The following is a 16,179-nucleotide window of genomic DNA, read 5'->3' as shown; positions in this document are numbered from 1 at the left end:
CTTCTTGTTAAAACACAAGAATAGTATATCTTACTACATGGGTGACTTCAACCCTATTATGTTACCTATTTACCCTATGGCTATACTAGAGGCCCAGTGTACGGATTCGTTCACTGGTGGGGTCCCTTGGCCTGGCCTGTGCCCTCTCCAGGCCTGTGCCCTCTCGCAATCCAGGACCCCTCGGGGGATGTCCAACATCCCCTAAGGGATGTCATAGTGTGGGAAGCAGCAGGCGGCCGGGGAGGAGCCCAGGCGCAGCTCCCACTCATCCCTGCCCTGCTGTGCCCACTGCTGCTGCCTCTCAGTAGCGCGCCTCCGCACCAGTGCCCGCCGGCAGTGAGCCCAGCTTCTAGTGCCCATCAGTCAGCTAAGCGGAGCTCCCACTGTGGGAGCGCACTGACCACCAGGGGGGCAGCTCCTGCGTTGAGCATCTGCCCCCTTGTGATTAGTGCACATCATAGGACTGGTCAAATGGTCAACTGGTAGCTTAGGATTTTATATATATATAGATGGATAACTTTGTTTTTTAATATGATTTAATAACAAAGGAGGTCCCCGGTGGATAGTGGGGTTTTTGTTTCTGTTTTTTAAACAACAGAGCATTTCACATCTGAATTTAAAAGGGGGGAAATGTCATAGGAGACATATCCCATCCACTAACAATACTGATGAACTGGAAACATTTCTCTACTTCTATTCCTTCACCTCAAAAACAGGGGAATAGATTCAAAAACCCATGCATTTTGTGAATTCAGATCGCCTCTTCTGAAAAATTGTTTAATTAGCATTAAGAGTCACTACAGCCCAGCCAGTGTGGCTTAGTAGTTGAGTGTCAACCTGTAAACCAGGAGGTCACTGTTTGATTCCCAGTCAGGTTTCAGTCTCGATCCCCAATAGGGGATGTGAAGGAGGCAGCCAATCAATGATTCTCTCCCACTGATCTTTCTTTCTCTCTCCCTCTTCCTCTCTATGAAATCAATAAAAACATTTTAAAAAGAGACACTACTATGTTTTATTAAAAAGTCACATCAGTTTGAGAACTTCTATAGAGAAATCATCTTGGCAAGTGTGATAGAACTGCCGAATAAATAAAAAGTGATTTAGCTCTCACTGGTTTGCTCAGTGAATGGGGCGTCAGCCTGCACTCCTAAAAGGTCCTGGGTTCAATTCCAGTCAAGGGCACATGCCTGGGTTGGGGCTTGATCCCCAGTGTGGGGAGTGCAGGAAGCAGCCGATGAATGATTCTCATCACTGATGTTTCTCTCTCTCTCTCCCTTCCTCTCTGAAATAAAAAATTATATTTTTTTAAAAGTGACATACAAAACTATCCATGTATACTAATTACGGCAGTTAAAAACAGATTTGTGCACATTATTTTGTGTCGATGCATCAAATAATCAAATGTAGTTGACAAGTGTAGCTGAACAAACTGTTGACTGTTAGCATAAAGTCTTCCTAGTGTTTTTATGTAAAAGTAGCTTTTACATAACTTTTCACATCAACTTTTTAAAAAGTAAGCAACCAATTCAACTTGGAAAATCATAGACGTGTAACATCTAATATATAACACTAGTACTAAAATTCGTTATGTATTTAAGTAGCTTCAATTTCTCAGCAGAAACAGTTTTATAACTCATTCCTCACATATATAATAAAGTTAATCCTTGAACAATGTGAGGATTGGGGGCACCAACAATCCTCCCAGTCAAAATCCACATACAACTTTTGACTCCACACCTGGCCCTTCGCATCATGGATACAGAGGGCCAAATGTATTTACTGAAAAAAATTCTGCATGTAAGTAAGTGGACATGTGCAGTTCAAATCCATTGTTGTTCAAGGGTCAACTGTAATTAATTAAATATGAGAACCTGAACATATCTGGCATGTTAATGAAAAAACTTATTGAAACCATTTGTGCACCTGATAGTTATTTCTTCCTATCTTAGGATAATAAAGAAATCACTTCTATATTCTGTTCATTCAAATTTGCATTTAATTTCTATTTACATTCATTCATTCTGAAATCAAATACTTAATACAGTAAACTAAATACAAGATGAAAAGCAGAAAGGTGTTACCCTCATAGCACTCCTAATAAGGCAGCTGAAGAATTTATTTACTCTGATAGATGCAAAGCCAACTTGGGATAGGAAAAAAAAATAAATTTAAAGAGCAAACACAGATGAACCCATCTTTCAGGTATTACTTCAGATAATCCACTGAGATAATACTTGTGCTGTAGTGGTAAATTAAGAATCACACAATAAAAGTTTTATATTAACCAGCAAGAGACTACAGGACATGGTGTGACAAATACTTTTATGATTGGTTTGTCCAGCTTGCCTAGAGTCTATGCCTATGAAAAAAGGTAAATGTTTGGACATTGGTGTTACTTATTTGAGAAATGAACCATTTTCAAAGCCTCAAAATCCATTTTTCATAAATTCAACATTTCTCATGGGAATAATCTTAGATCTAGCCCTTGTAAGCTAGGAACCATATGACTCAGTTACCAAAATAGTTAGGTCCTATATTAAATATAAAAATCCAAGGCTCAGTATATTAACACTATTGAAGATGTATCTTCTTTATAATCATATATTACTTAAAGAATGTTGAATTTATGGAGCATCATACATGCATTCTTCCCCCACCCTACCCTCATTATCTTCTATCTCAAAAAAACAACAGCATGGAAAAATCCTTCTTGAAGGATTCAAAGTAGTTAAGACCATAAAGGGGAAAAGAATGTAATTTTCTAAAAAATCTGGTTCAAGTTCAATAATTAATACTTTACATTGTTAATCACAGCTGGTTTATAAATCCCAGTTTATTCTGTAATGCTACAAACCTTATAAAATCAGAATTAGTAAACTTCGTTCTCAGTGACTATATTTGAATTAAAAAACAGCATGTATATAAAATTAAAAAATATCCTGTAATAACTGACTTTAAAGAAAATAATCAGGTGATGAAACAAAAAAAGCACTTAATCTCTTTTATACACTTACCTGGAAGAATCATAAAGAACCCTCTTAGAAACTCAAGACTAGTAATATTGACATAATATATTTTAAACTATGCTTGGATTTTTACAAATAAATATAGGGTAAGCCATATTGCATAGGTGTGTGCTTTCTGTCTGTGACACTAATGTGGCACGTGACATGTTTTCACAGTCTTAGCAGGGATATCCTTTTAATGAAACAATTTCTTAATAAACCTGCCACAGCATAGGAAATTAATTTCCCCTAATGTTAACTTGGAAAATTGTATTTGTATAGATGGCAGATGTGCAATTAATGCTTTTTATGCAGAAAAGTTGCAGTTTGCCACTATTGCTGGCAGTACTAATTATGAAAATGGTTTAACTATGGGGTATTTATAGCCAGCCTATCACAGTGCATATGTTAGTAGCAAGTAGGACTGATGAGGAATATTTTGGTGTAAAAGTTTTGCTGGAATTTGGTCAGGCAGTCAACACTACAGTTAGTAAATATATTTGAAAAAAAATATCAAAGTATCACAAGCCATATGCTGTCTGAAATAGAGTCTATACATATCACCATAGCTTTTTGGGGTTTGTTTTTCCAGACATCATAAACTGTCAGAGAACAAATATCTGCACTTTAAGTACAATTTCTGCCTTATCATTATTTGTATCTTCTAATTTATTAGCTACAGTTATAAAGTACTCAGTAGGCTACTGCAATAATGGGAAAGGGGGGATTACAGGGAGTGATTTAAAAAACAAAAACAAAACAGCTTTCTGTTCAAAGATGAACTATTATCAATTCTTTCATTTATTGCCACAATTGAAAAGGTATATTTCCAATAATTTTTCATGGATCTGTTTTTGCTTAATGCCATTAAGCAAAATCATCTCATCTCACTTGAATTGCCATTTAAATAAGCAAAGCTTTGCTCTTTTCTAACTGAATTCAACATGCATAAAGAATTTTATGGCTTGGATCCTATGGCTCAAAAAGGTTTGGAGAACATAGCAAGCAGCATCTATTCAAAAAGAATTGTAGGGTTGCAAAATATTACAAATTGACTTTGCACACTCAGACTAGGACATTATAAAAGACAAAAAAAGGGTAGTAAGACTCAACTGCAACTGCATGATCATCTATACCAGTATGCACTGAAATATATTTTCATAAAGCTCTGCAGATATTAAACCCTTTCACCAGCTAAAGTCATGGAAATGCTCTCTTTAAGGCAGGAAGTATTTAAGAAAGGTAAAGTTACCTTTATTTTTATTCTTTGTACCAGTAAATCACTTATGTAGATTTTGTTACAATTTCAAAAACATAGTGTCTTGTTAGCATATTTCCTAAATTAAGCCACTAAGTTTTCTTATTCACCGTGGAAGACATTCATCAAAAGGCCATCAAATATTTTTACAATAAAAAAATGTAGCCCCAGTACAGGAGAAAAGAACCTTTTTTCCTTTGAAAACTGTTGAGGGGAAAAAATGTAAGGAAGGTAGACAGCAAAAACAGTAAAAAGTAAAACTTAAAACCTTACCAATTTGCTGTGAAGAGATTAGACATAGAGAGTGGACTATGGCAACACCCTCTTCCCTGAATCTCCCTCACTTTGCCGCCCTCAATATGCATTTTATCCTGACTCTCTTCTGTCCTCCTTCAGCCACAGGCTGAAAACATTTGGTGTCTTGAACCAAATACTGGTATAAGAACAGGTGGCGCTATGTTTCCAAGTGCAATGCAGGCCCAGGACAAGGATGAAATGTAGGACATACTACATATGCCCATTCCAAGGCTTCCAGTTAAGCTTAGCACGTAACAGTACTGCAAATAGAAATGATTAAATATATATTTTTTCTAGTATTACAGATAGGTGTTGCAGCTGGGTTACTGAAAATAAACCTCAGGTCCACCCCAATCCCTCAAACGAGCCACAGCTGTGGTTAACAATGATTCATTTGCATTTTTATTATTTCACCAAGAGAAGAAACAGAACTTGTCTATCTTTCTTCACACCAACCAAAAATTTCGGATTTGAAGTTTGGGATGTTTTCCATGATGAGCTGAATCAAAAGTCTATTTGAAAAATATATATTTATATAAAAAAAAGATTCGGGTTGTTTGCACGTAAAACATCAATTGATAAGTTTGTCTTTGATTCCATGTTGCTGGAAAAGTTTGACCAAGCTTGCATGCTAATTTGTCCTTGGTTGCAAGTATGACAGGCAATTTCATACTTTGCCTAGTGAAAGGATAACCCTTCCTTGACACAAATCAGAACTCAACAGTGATTCAAAAGCAACATCCTATCCTTAATACTGTCAGTTTTGAGCCATCAACATGAAAATCCTTGATAATGTTGAGAAGATGTTGCTAGGAATCAATTAATTGATGTGCCTCGGAGTTCTGCAATACTATTTTGCTTAAGTTATTTTTTTTTTTGCACCATTGATTGATTTTTAAAAATCCAGGTTTATTTTTCCTCTGTCCAAAGTGTTCTATGTAACGACACTGACTCTTCGAGACTGTCATTTTCAGTCTTCTTGTTTCACCCTGAAGGATAATCATAAATCCTCTCCCCACCTTTTTTTGCCTTAAATTCATTAAAAGCATTGCTCTGTCATAGATTCATACGCAGGTGCTCTGGTCGTTTGGAGATCATGGGAAAAGCTTGTTTTTTGTATGGCCCGGAGTTCGGCTGTCGTATTGGAAGTGGGGCTGAAGCTTCCCCACTCATCGTCACATCCATCTGCTCTATTCCACTTGTTTCCATTGGGTATTCCACCGGCGTCTGAGGATTTGCTGTGCTGGCTGAAGCACCTCTTCCCCAGAAATCCCCAGGAGAAAACTTGACTGGGCTTTAAGACAAGGAAGAGCTATCATTCATTTGTCTTACGGATCATCTCAACAAAAAAAACTTTCCTTTGCATTTAAAGGGAGGGGGGAAATAAGACATTTATTTTCATTTAATTTTATTTTTGTGTGGATCAGCACAAAAGCAAAAGTTGAATTATCTCCCCTAGACTAACGGCCAGTTTCCCAACTAGTCTCTTTATCTTTACAATTGCCCCAGTAAAACACTCAATGATACTTAGTAGTAGTAGTTGTTGTTTTTTCAAAACAACACATATTACTTCCCCACTTAAAACAGCTTCCCATTGCATTTAAAATAAAATACTTCTCTAAAACTTTGCCATTCTATTCCTCACTCACCACACTTCAGGAACACTGACCTCCCTTTCATTTCCCAAAAAAGGTCATGTTTTTTCCTCCCTTAAGGCTTTTGCACAAGTTGTTGTTCTACCTGTTACACCTTGTATTTTTATTTTTTGTATGGCTGGCTCTTTCTCTTCATTCTTAGACTTACTTCACCAGGGAGGCCTTTCTCTCACCACCATGAATACGTGCCCCCTTGTTATTCTTTGCTCTCTACCAACACATTCTTCCCTCCACCCCCATATGGCACTTGGTACTACTCGCAATTACGTATTTCTTGTATTTCCTTGCTTACTGCAGCGGTTCTCAACCTGTGGGTTGCGACCCCTTTGGCGGTCGAACGACCCTTTCACAGGGGTCGCCTAAGACCATCCTGCATATCAGATATTTACATTACGATTCATAACAGTAGCAACATTACAGTTATGAAGTAGCAACGAAAATAATTTTATGGTTGGGTGACAACATGAGGAACTGTATTTAAAGGGCCAGAAGGTTGAGAACCACTAGCTTACTGTGACTCCCTCTCACTAAATTATAAACTTCATCAAGGACAATTCCTATGTTAATCATGTGCCCCAGCATGCAGCAGAGCTCCTGGCACACAACAGATGTTGAATGAATGGGTAAAGAGGACAGCTGCTTACTTTTAGGAGGGAAGGTATATAACTGATTATCAGAGATTAGTACAGACTAGTCACTTATAATATAAGAAGGTATAGATAGATGCTGTGCATATGTCAATCAAAGAGAATATGAGGCCAGGTCTTTCATTAAATGTAACTTGGCATAAATTTCATAAACAATGCTCTTCTAGGTTTAAAAAAAAAAAAAAAAAAGAAAGATGAAAGTAACAAAGTCTCAATACCTGACAGGTGTTCGTGGGCTGCCAATAAATCTTCGAGGTGATCGGATTTTTGGTTCAAAGGAAAACTTTTCTTTCACGCTTTCAAGTACAGATGGAGCCACGTATGTAAAACCCTGAAAGATAGTAATAGTGGACGACAGAAGGTCATTTGTCATACACATCAAGAAAATGTGATTGTTCAGTCTCTAACATACCATCACAACAATTATGCATCCCTAAAATCATTAATCTATATACTCTCCAATCGCTTAATCTCACTTCACACCTGTTAACTTTTTTCCAGCCATTTCTTGAGGCACAGACCTCAAGAAAGAATTCTATTGAGCCCCATATGCCAGCAAACAAAATTCCACTCTACTGAAAGGAGTAGAACAAAACAGGTAAATGTAAGCTCCATATTAAGATGTAAATACCAAGAGAAATGCAAAGAAAATTCTAGTGTTTCTAGCCACATGCATATAAGCACCTAAGATTATCACCCCCCAAAACAGTTTCTCATTATTAGGCCAAAATAAAAATAGAATTCTCTAACTTAGCACATGTGATTTTTCTGGTTTTACCCCAGTGATCAGATAGATTTGGTAGTTTCTTGATGAATAAATAAGTGTCAGCATTGTGAAAACTCTCAATTGTAATTGGCAATATGCAGTTTTATTAGCTTTTCTTTCTCGGATCTTGCTATTAGGCTATCAACTGTCATTTCTCTTGCTGTCAATGTTCATCTCTTTAACAATCAGTCCTCCTCTATTTATTATTCCAGTCACCTATGAATCAGTGTTGAGTTACAAATAAAAAGATTTAATAAAGTTCTGTAAAGCATACACTTTGTGATAGCCACGTATGGACTTCAGAGGACATTTTCTGGCATGTTCTAGTGAGCTAAAGAGGACTAGGCTGTGCCTTGATCATCTTTGAATTTCCTTTAATTCTGTGATAGGAACTTATCGAACTGAAGTTGCTACAACTCCAATCTCCAGGTAAGTGAATGTAACTATTTCTTGTTAATTTTTTAAGGAGAGCTACTTTAGCCTGGCCAGTGTGGCACAGTGGTTGAGCGTAGACCTAGGAACCAGAGGTCATGGTTCAATTCCCTGTCAGGGCACATACCTAGGGGGTGTGCAGGAGGCAGTCGATCAATGATGTTTCTCTCTCATCTGTTTCTATCTCTCAGTCTCTCACCCTCCCTCCCTTTCACTCTAAAATAAATAAATAAATAATCAATGGAAAAAATATTCTCTGGTGAAGATTAACAACAACAAAAAAAGATTAATTTTGAATATACACAATTTTTGTACTCCATGCTACCTTTAGAACTTAACCTCCACCCCAAAATGTACATTACTTTGTGTTAATACTGTGAGCATGAGCGGTACAAAAAAAAGTTGGATAATTGAGTGACAAATTCAGTGAACTTGGAAACAAACAGGGAAAAAACCAACTTCCAAATGATTGCTTTTCCCATATTCCATTCCCTCTAAAGGTGGTCCAAAATGAAATGACAAAGGATAACAAAAAAGGAAAGACGTAGATGTTCATGTTACACTTTAGTAATAAAATAAACATAAGCATACATGATACTTAGGCAAAATAATATGCAATGATGGGTATCAGATATAATCATTTTTGTTTATCAAAATCTAAAAGCTTTGCTTTTCTGAGACAAGGTATAAATCAATACACTTTATCAATAAAGATTAATCTAGTCCTAGCTAGTTTGGCTCAGTGGATAGAGCGTCAGCCTGAGGACTGAAGGGTCCCGGGTTCGATTTCAGTCAAGGGCACATGCCTGAGTTGCGGGCTAGATCCCCAGTAGGGGGTGTGCAGGAGGCAGCCGATCAATGATTCTCCCTCATCATTGATGTTTCTATCTCTCTCTCCCTCTCCTTCTCTGAAATCCATAAAAATAAAAAAAAGATTAATCTATTAACTATCATATATGAACCTATATATTTTGATGTCAAATAGTCACAATTAATAGGTTAAAAATCCCCTTTAGACTTATGTGAAGAGTACCAAAAGTCTGTTTCAGGAATAAAATAGTTACAATGAGCTCTTTTCCTACTACTATAGCTGTCGCTTTCGGTTGATCTGCTGAGCCAAATATCATCTTAAGTCAGTGGCCTATCCAAAAAGGAATCAGACACTCTGAAAACCGAACATACTCTCCTACTCTAATTGCTAAAATAGAATGTTGGATTATGAGAATCAATTTTCTAACATCAATAAGTTATTAAGGGGATAACTTTAAAAAATAGCACCTCGGGTTATCTACATGAAACTGCAAAGCAAGCAAATTGAATTTTTTTTATTGAAAAGGGCCCATCCTCATACTTAAATTTCCTATGCCTACATGGAAATTCTGTCACTTACCAGAAAGACCTGGTTGGCACTTTCACTGAGAGTCGAGTCATCTGGGCTGTCAACAGGTGTCTGACGTGTAAACTTTGAATCAAACTGACTCACATCCTCTTCAGATTGCTTTATAAAAAAATGATTAGAAAATGGTAAGTAGTCTATATTATACAAATCAAATGCATTACAGCATTCTTACTGGTACATCAGAGTATGTGGTTGTGTCTTTTAAAACAAAAAATCTTAAATCTCAAAAGCTGAACACCAATTAAAAAAAACTGCAATAGATTAAAACACAAATATGTTATTATTTTTTAAAATACATTTTTATTGAATTCAGAGAGGAAGGAAGAGAGAGAGAGAGATAGAAACATCAATGATGAGAGAGAATCATTGATTGGCTGCCTCCTGTACACCCCATACTGGAGATTGAGCCCACAACCCAGGCATGTGCCCTTCCAGGAATCAAACCATGACCTCTTGGTTCATAGGTCGACACTCAAACACTGAGCCACACAGGCCAGGTGAAACACAAATATGTTAAAAGACATGAGTTCATTACTGCACTACATTTAAAAATCACATAATTCTTTGGTCAATTTGGAAGATGTTAGGAAACTAATTCATTATTTTGAAAAAGGCCACATATTCTGCTTCTCCTGTATGAACTGTACCTCAGGTAACCAAGCAACTGCTGTAAAGAGTTTCTTTTTATGGAAGAATTCCAGCTAATAAGTAAAGAATGAATAACAATATTATAGTAAAACAATTTTACAAACCCCTAATGAAATCCTGGAACTAGGCAAGTTTCCCAACCTCAGCACTATTGATACTTTGGGCCTCAATTCTTATAGAGGGCTGTCCTGTGCATTATAGAATATTTGGAGCATCTCTAGCTTCTACTCCTAGGTACTAGTAGCATCCCCTTCCCAAGTTGTGATAACCTGTTCCAGATATTGCCATACTGACCCTGGCTGAGAACCAGTGATGTAGACAATGACCAATGACCCCTAAGTCTCCCGATCAAGATATACAACCTCAAAAGTTTAATCTGATCTGCATCTAAATCTAACCACCAGTTTTCAGAAATACCGGGAACAGATGAACAAAGTCAATGACACCCTTGAGTTAAAATAAAAAAATCAAAATGAGGGACCCTATAGGACAAATGGTCCAGTGTTCTTGTTTTTTCCAATAAATCCTCAAAAGAGGAATTAAGAGGGGGGAATCTATAGATGGGAAGAAACCTAAGAGCCACAGTAACAAAATTATACAGGCCTTGATTGAATCCTTATTGAAACAAACAGGGGGGAAAAAAAAAAAACTAAGGAAATTGTCAGCTTTTTAATGGTGATGACAGCATGTTTATGTTTAAACAAGATGACCTGACAACTTTTGAGGTTGGGCAGTTGGTACATGAGGGCTAATTATCCTCCTTACAATTATATATGTTGAAATTTTAAAGCAAGTCACCTTGTGCTCCAAGGACCAAATAATTATCATTATCCTCCACCTTCACCCCAAGAATAGAAAAAGAAACCATTTTTTCTAATTCTGATGTGGTAGAAAGACAAGAACTAACATACTAACTCATTTACTCATAAACATATTATTATGGTTTGAAATGCCCCCCCGCCCCCGCCCCCGCAACACTCATATGTTGAAGCTCTAACTCTCACAGTAACTCAGAATATGACCTTATTTGGAGTGAAAACCATTGCAGATATAATTAGTTATGAAGAAGTCAAACTGGAGCAGGGAGTATCCTAATTCAATATGACTGGTGTCCTTAGAAAAAGGGAAAATGTGGGCACAGACCTGCACATTCTCACAAGAAGAATCCCATGTGAACATGAAGACAGAGACTGAGGTGATGTGTCTACAAGCCAAAGAAGCCAAAGACAGCCAGCAAACCACCAGAAGTTAGGAGAAAGGCATGGAACAGAGTCTCTCTCACAGCCTTCAGAAGGAACCAACTCTGCCAATACCTCAATCTCAGATCTCTAGCCTCCAGAACTGTAACACAATAAATTTCTATGGTTTAAGCCACCAAGCCTACGGTACTTGGTTGCTGCAATCCTACAAAACATATATTCTACATTCTGAAGAAAAAAATTCTCAGAAAATGAAATTTAAAATTCCAGCTGAATTAAGCAAAATAAAACAAAACAAAAAAATGAGCCCTAGCTGGTTTAGCTAAGTGGATAAAGCATTGGCCGGTAGCCTGAAGGGTCTGGAGTTTGATTCTAGTCAAGGGGACATACCTCAGTTGCAGGCTCAATCTCCAGCCCTGGCACTGGTTGGGGTGCATGGGGGAGACAACCAATTGATGTGTGTCTCTCACATCAATGTTTCTCTCTCTCTCTCTCTCTCTCTAAAAAATCAATGGAAAAATATCCTCGAGTGAGAATTGAAAATAACAACAAAAAAATTGTTTGACTGCTCTGAGATTTTATTTTAAAAATGTGCCAGGTCCCTCAAATCATATGATTTCATGTATACATACCAACAGAGGTTTAAATGGGGGCTCCACCTTCCGAGCCAGCAATTCTTCCCAGTTAATATGTCTGAAGAATGGATGAGCCTAGAAAAAAAAGAGCAGAAAGAACAGTCAAGGGGAGCAGACTTCACTGGATTGACACTGCCTGCTTGAACATACTGATCACAAAATAAGCAATACTTGTAAGCAACTACATACAACCTAACAAATACACAACATTAGCATTATCTTTCCCTCCAACCACCAAGCATGCCAGTCCCTACTTGAACTTCTCCAGCATCCCCAGGACCAGCTCCCAGACGAGAAGCAGCATTTCTTTTCAGCAGCTTTAGAGAGAAGGAAAAAACACTGATGAACTTAGTCAAACTGATTATTTTTCTTTATAGAATTTGCTTATCTATTTTGCCTTGGGAAAATAAATATTGTTTGGGATAAAAAGAAAATAAAACCTTTAAAAAAATTTATACTTTCCCTACAAAATCTATAGACTTTTTCATTCAATATCTGTGCATGATTCTTATTCAAAATGTATATTTAATTCTATTTAAATCCTAGTAGTTAAGGCTTATGATTTCAGTGCCTATTTAAGAACCCTACCTTTTTAAGCAGATCTCTGGCTTCTTGTGTGAGGTAGGGAGGCAAATTGAGTTTACATTTGAGGATTTTGTCAATTGTTTTCTTTCTATTCTCCCCAGTGAATGGTGGCTAAGAGTAGAAAAGAATGAGAAAAATTAGCATATAAAAAATAAAAATAACAGAATTATCCATTTCCTGAATTACTCAGTTATTCATAGAGGTCAGAAATGTATGAGGACTGTTAAAGACTGTAGTTTTTAAACAACAGGACAGAAGAAATAGCAATGTCCTGAAAGGAACTGAGATTCCACCATTAACTTTGTGCGATAATGTAATTATGTAATTTTATGCTTCACTTTCTCCATTTATAAAATAAGGGCCGTATCTATTTTACATCTATTTCAGAGGACTTCCATGACATAGATCATTTAAATGAAAATGATTTACAAGTACAGGGGCCCATGTTACTTACTGCTAATAAAGCATTTTTTGTGCTAAATTTTAAAAAATAACTCCATTGGTAATATTTTCAAGGCGTACAGGAAAGGTCTCTTGCTATAGTGATTTAATAATTACTCAGCACAGACAATATATAACACATGCAGCTTTTAACTGTGCACCTACTGCTCCAGTCAGCATGTCATACATTAATGCTCCCAGACTCCACCAATCCACAGCACGATTGTGGCCACTTCTCATCAAGATTTCAGGGGCCCTACAACAAGAAAAACAATATACCCCCAAAATTCACCCACTTGCATATCATCTGAATAAGAGTTTCTAAAACAAAATATGAAGCAAATGATGCTACAGAAAATTTAGCACACTACTACTTAAACCAGGTAAAAGATAGCTATTACCCCCAAACCAGTTATATTTCTTTCAACATGCAGCTCACATGTATTCTATTGTTCCACAAAATGTGTGCGTGACTGTTCCATCATGAATAGATTCTTTGCATAGTCCAAAGTCTGTTAGTTTCACATGACCTGCAAATGAAAGGTTATAGCATGGTTATTCTGAGAAATCTAAGGTTTAGATGGTGTTTAAACATCATACAAGATAATAATCTATCCTTCCATTTAACTTTTTCTGCTTTAATTTTTTGAAGTTATCAAGAACTACCAAGGTGCCATCCATAAAATGGGATGTTAACTCTAAGGTTAGGGTAGATTCATTTTTTGCCAATGATAATATCTATATAGCAAGGGTGGGGGGGAATAAAAGAGTGAAACGGCTTGTCTAAGGTACTAGCTTCACCTATATCTAGAATCCTCTACCATCCTGAGAAAGTAATTCCTGGGAAAACTTGAAGTCTGGTTTAAACACACAGACCTCATAAAGACATTCTGCACCTTTTAAACAAAGGCATAACTGGGCAATTCAGTTCATACTTCAAATATGTAGCTTTTATTACTGTGACTCGACAGCTTTTAAAATGGTCTCAGAAAGTCACTATAACAAATTAAATCATTCTGCCAATACACTACCAGTTCAGAAAAAGAAATAAAATTGCTACATGACATGGGACCATCATCTCAGATTCAGGCAAGTGATAAACTCACCACCTTACAAAGAATATTTCAGTTCAAGTTCAGCTTTACTGGACTGTCATAGATATCCAGTGGTTCAACCACCCCAGGGACCCTACTATTCCAGGTTTATTTCAGAAAAAATAAAAGGCACTGGCCTGTTGATTCAAATGTAAATGTGTATTTTACTCTGACAGAGAAGAAGCATGACCTTTCTTTTCACAGAACCACCTGACACACTCAAGCTTATGAATCAAAGAAGTTAACTATCACTTCCCTATTCTATCCTTTGCTTTATAATTCAGAATCAATATCCATGTGTGCAGAACTGGGAGGGAGGGAAATATATATATTCCCATGTTGTACTTGGTTAAATATAGTGTATCTCCTTTAAAAAAAAAAAAGGAAAGGTACCAGTGTGGCTCAATTGGTTGGAGCATCGTCTCATAACCAAAAGGTCATGGGTTCGATTCCCAGTCAGGGCACATGCCCAGGTTTCGGGTTTAATCTCCAGTTAGGGTGTGTATGGGAGGCAACTGGCCAATATTTCTCTTTCTCTCCTTTCTTCTCTCTCTGAAAATTGGGGGGCGAGGCGGGAAGGAAGGTGGGAAGCACAATTTGAAACATTTATACAGGCATCAGTTGTCCATACACCATTTTCTGCCTAAGGATTTTAAACTGTTAACTACCTTGTGCATCATTTTGTAGACATCTAAGGATCAGCAGCCCCCCAGATAACCTGGTTAGCTGGCTGCTCCTTTGTAGTGTGAGTGAACTGAATTGCCAAGTCTACCCAGCCCAGATTACTCTCACATAAACTAAACTGTCTGCAGCAGCATGTGGCTATAATCAAGGCCCTATAGCTGTACAGAATATTAATATCTGATTTTTATGTTTGTTGTTACAACTGATCAGCAAGAATAAACTGATGCCTACTAAGTATTTTATTTCCAAAGCTACATCAATTATTTTGGTTCAATTCTAAGCCTGTCCTTTTTTACAGCATTAATAAAAGTTATCATATAAAAGTACTGCTTCTAATAATTATGTATTTTCATCATTAAAGAAAACCCAATATGTAAAGTTAGATTCCTTTTCCAATTTAAGGAATAAACTAAAATTTGTGTTTGGACTGGCTGTGGCGCACCACATTTTATGTAAGGATTTCTAAAAAATGATAAGCTATAAAGAGTAAGAATTAAAAAAACGTAGTATAGTGGCCAGTTATCCTCAACTCCCTTTAATCTCATCAACCATAAATACCTAAATATTTAAATCTCAGCAAGTATCATGACGTCATTTAAGTTCTGAGGGAAGAATGTATATAATAATAGACATGTGAATATGGGGCTTTGAAAATGACCATGACCTGTGTGGGAGGATTTTAAGATGGTTATTTACTATAGAATTGTTTACAGTATATCTCCACCTTGGTGATTAAGCATGATATTCTCCGGCTTCAGGTCTCTGTAGATGATCCCCTTTTGATGTAAATGCCCCAAAGCCATGGAAATTTCTGCCAAGTAAAAGCTGGAAACAAAAGTGATTTAATAAAAATTAAAAAGAGTAATCTACTCAAAGCAGTTTTATGTATGGAGCAAAAAAACCTTGGAAGAAATAGACATGCACCAAAGACCAAATTAGTGGCAGGAGGAATATCGGGGAAAGAGATGGCATAAGATGCTGCCAAAAGGCATGAAGACATGTTTCACTTTTTTCGTGAAACTATATTTTATTTCATCATTAGAACATATTGCTAAAATTACTAAGAAATCCAGAATATGCCAAACTGTTACTGGTCATGTTTTGTTTTGTCTGTGTAGGAACTAGGCCAATAGTCATTCAGATCAAAGCAAATTTCTCCCACCCACCCCCAATTTTAAAATCCCATAGGAAATAAGAATTTTGTTATTCTCAAAGAGCAAATCTTAGTTTGAGAAGATACCTTATATATAACCTGATCCTTAGAAGCCCATTCATCCCTTACTTAATAAAGCTGCATATTTATACACAGTACATGCCCACAGTATCTGCCCTCCCTCTTGCCAGACAGCCCACAACTATAAACTGTGTGACACTCAAATTTATCTACCTCAAAAGAATAAAGGGCTGAGTCAACCCTGTCTGGATTCGAAAAGC

At 36.9% G+C, this 16,179-nt stretch overlaps 1 protein-coding gene across 12 annotated transcripts in view; it reads right to left on the bottom strand.

Annotated features, from left to right (window-relative positions):
• Positions 1-16,179, bottom strand: part of RPS6KB1 (ribosomal protein S6 kinase B1) — a 41,775-nt gene that overhangs the window by 1,676 nt on the left and 23,920 nt on the right. For 7 of the 12 annotated variants that reach the window (XM_023756813.1, XM_023756815.1, XM_023756812.1 and 4 more), the window contains 9 exons: positions 15,470-15,570; positions 13,407-13,497; positions 13,133-13,223; positions 12,530-12,637; positions 12,196-12,258; positions 11,939-12,016; positions 9,451-9,558; positions 7,081-7,193; positions 5,617-5,854 (listed from right to left, as the gene is read on the bottom strand). In XM_023756813.1, the coding sequence (XP_023612581.1) occupies positions 5,617-5,854; positions 7,081-7,193; positions 9,451-9,558; positions 11,939-12,016; positions 12,196-12,258; positions 12,530-12,637; positions 13,133-13,223; positions 13,407-13,497; positions 15,470-15,570 (991 nt within the window). Of the gene's footprint in view, positions 1-1,978; positions 5,919-7,080; positions 7,194-9,450; positions 9,559-11,938; positions 12,017-12,195; positions 12,259-12,529; positions 12,638-13,132; positions 13,224-13,406; positions 13,498-15,469; positions 15,571-16,179 lie in introns of those variants that run through there. The other 5 variants (XM_006092226.2, XM_014458732.2, XM_023756818.1 and 2 more) reach the window with 5 other exon arrangements.

Source organism: Myotis lucifugus, unplaced genomic scaffold (assembly GCF_000147115.1).
Source record: "Myotis lucifugus unplaced genomic scaffold, Myoluc2.0 scaffold_99, whole genome shotgun sequence".
NCBI classification, from domain to species: Eukaryota; Metazoa; Chordata; class Mammalia; order Chiroptera; family Vespertilionidae; genus Myotis; species Myotis lucifugus.
The sequence above is the reverse complement of the archived record's forward strand: the minus strand, read 5'-3'. Positions and strand labels throughout refer to the sequence as shown.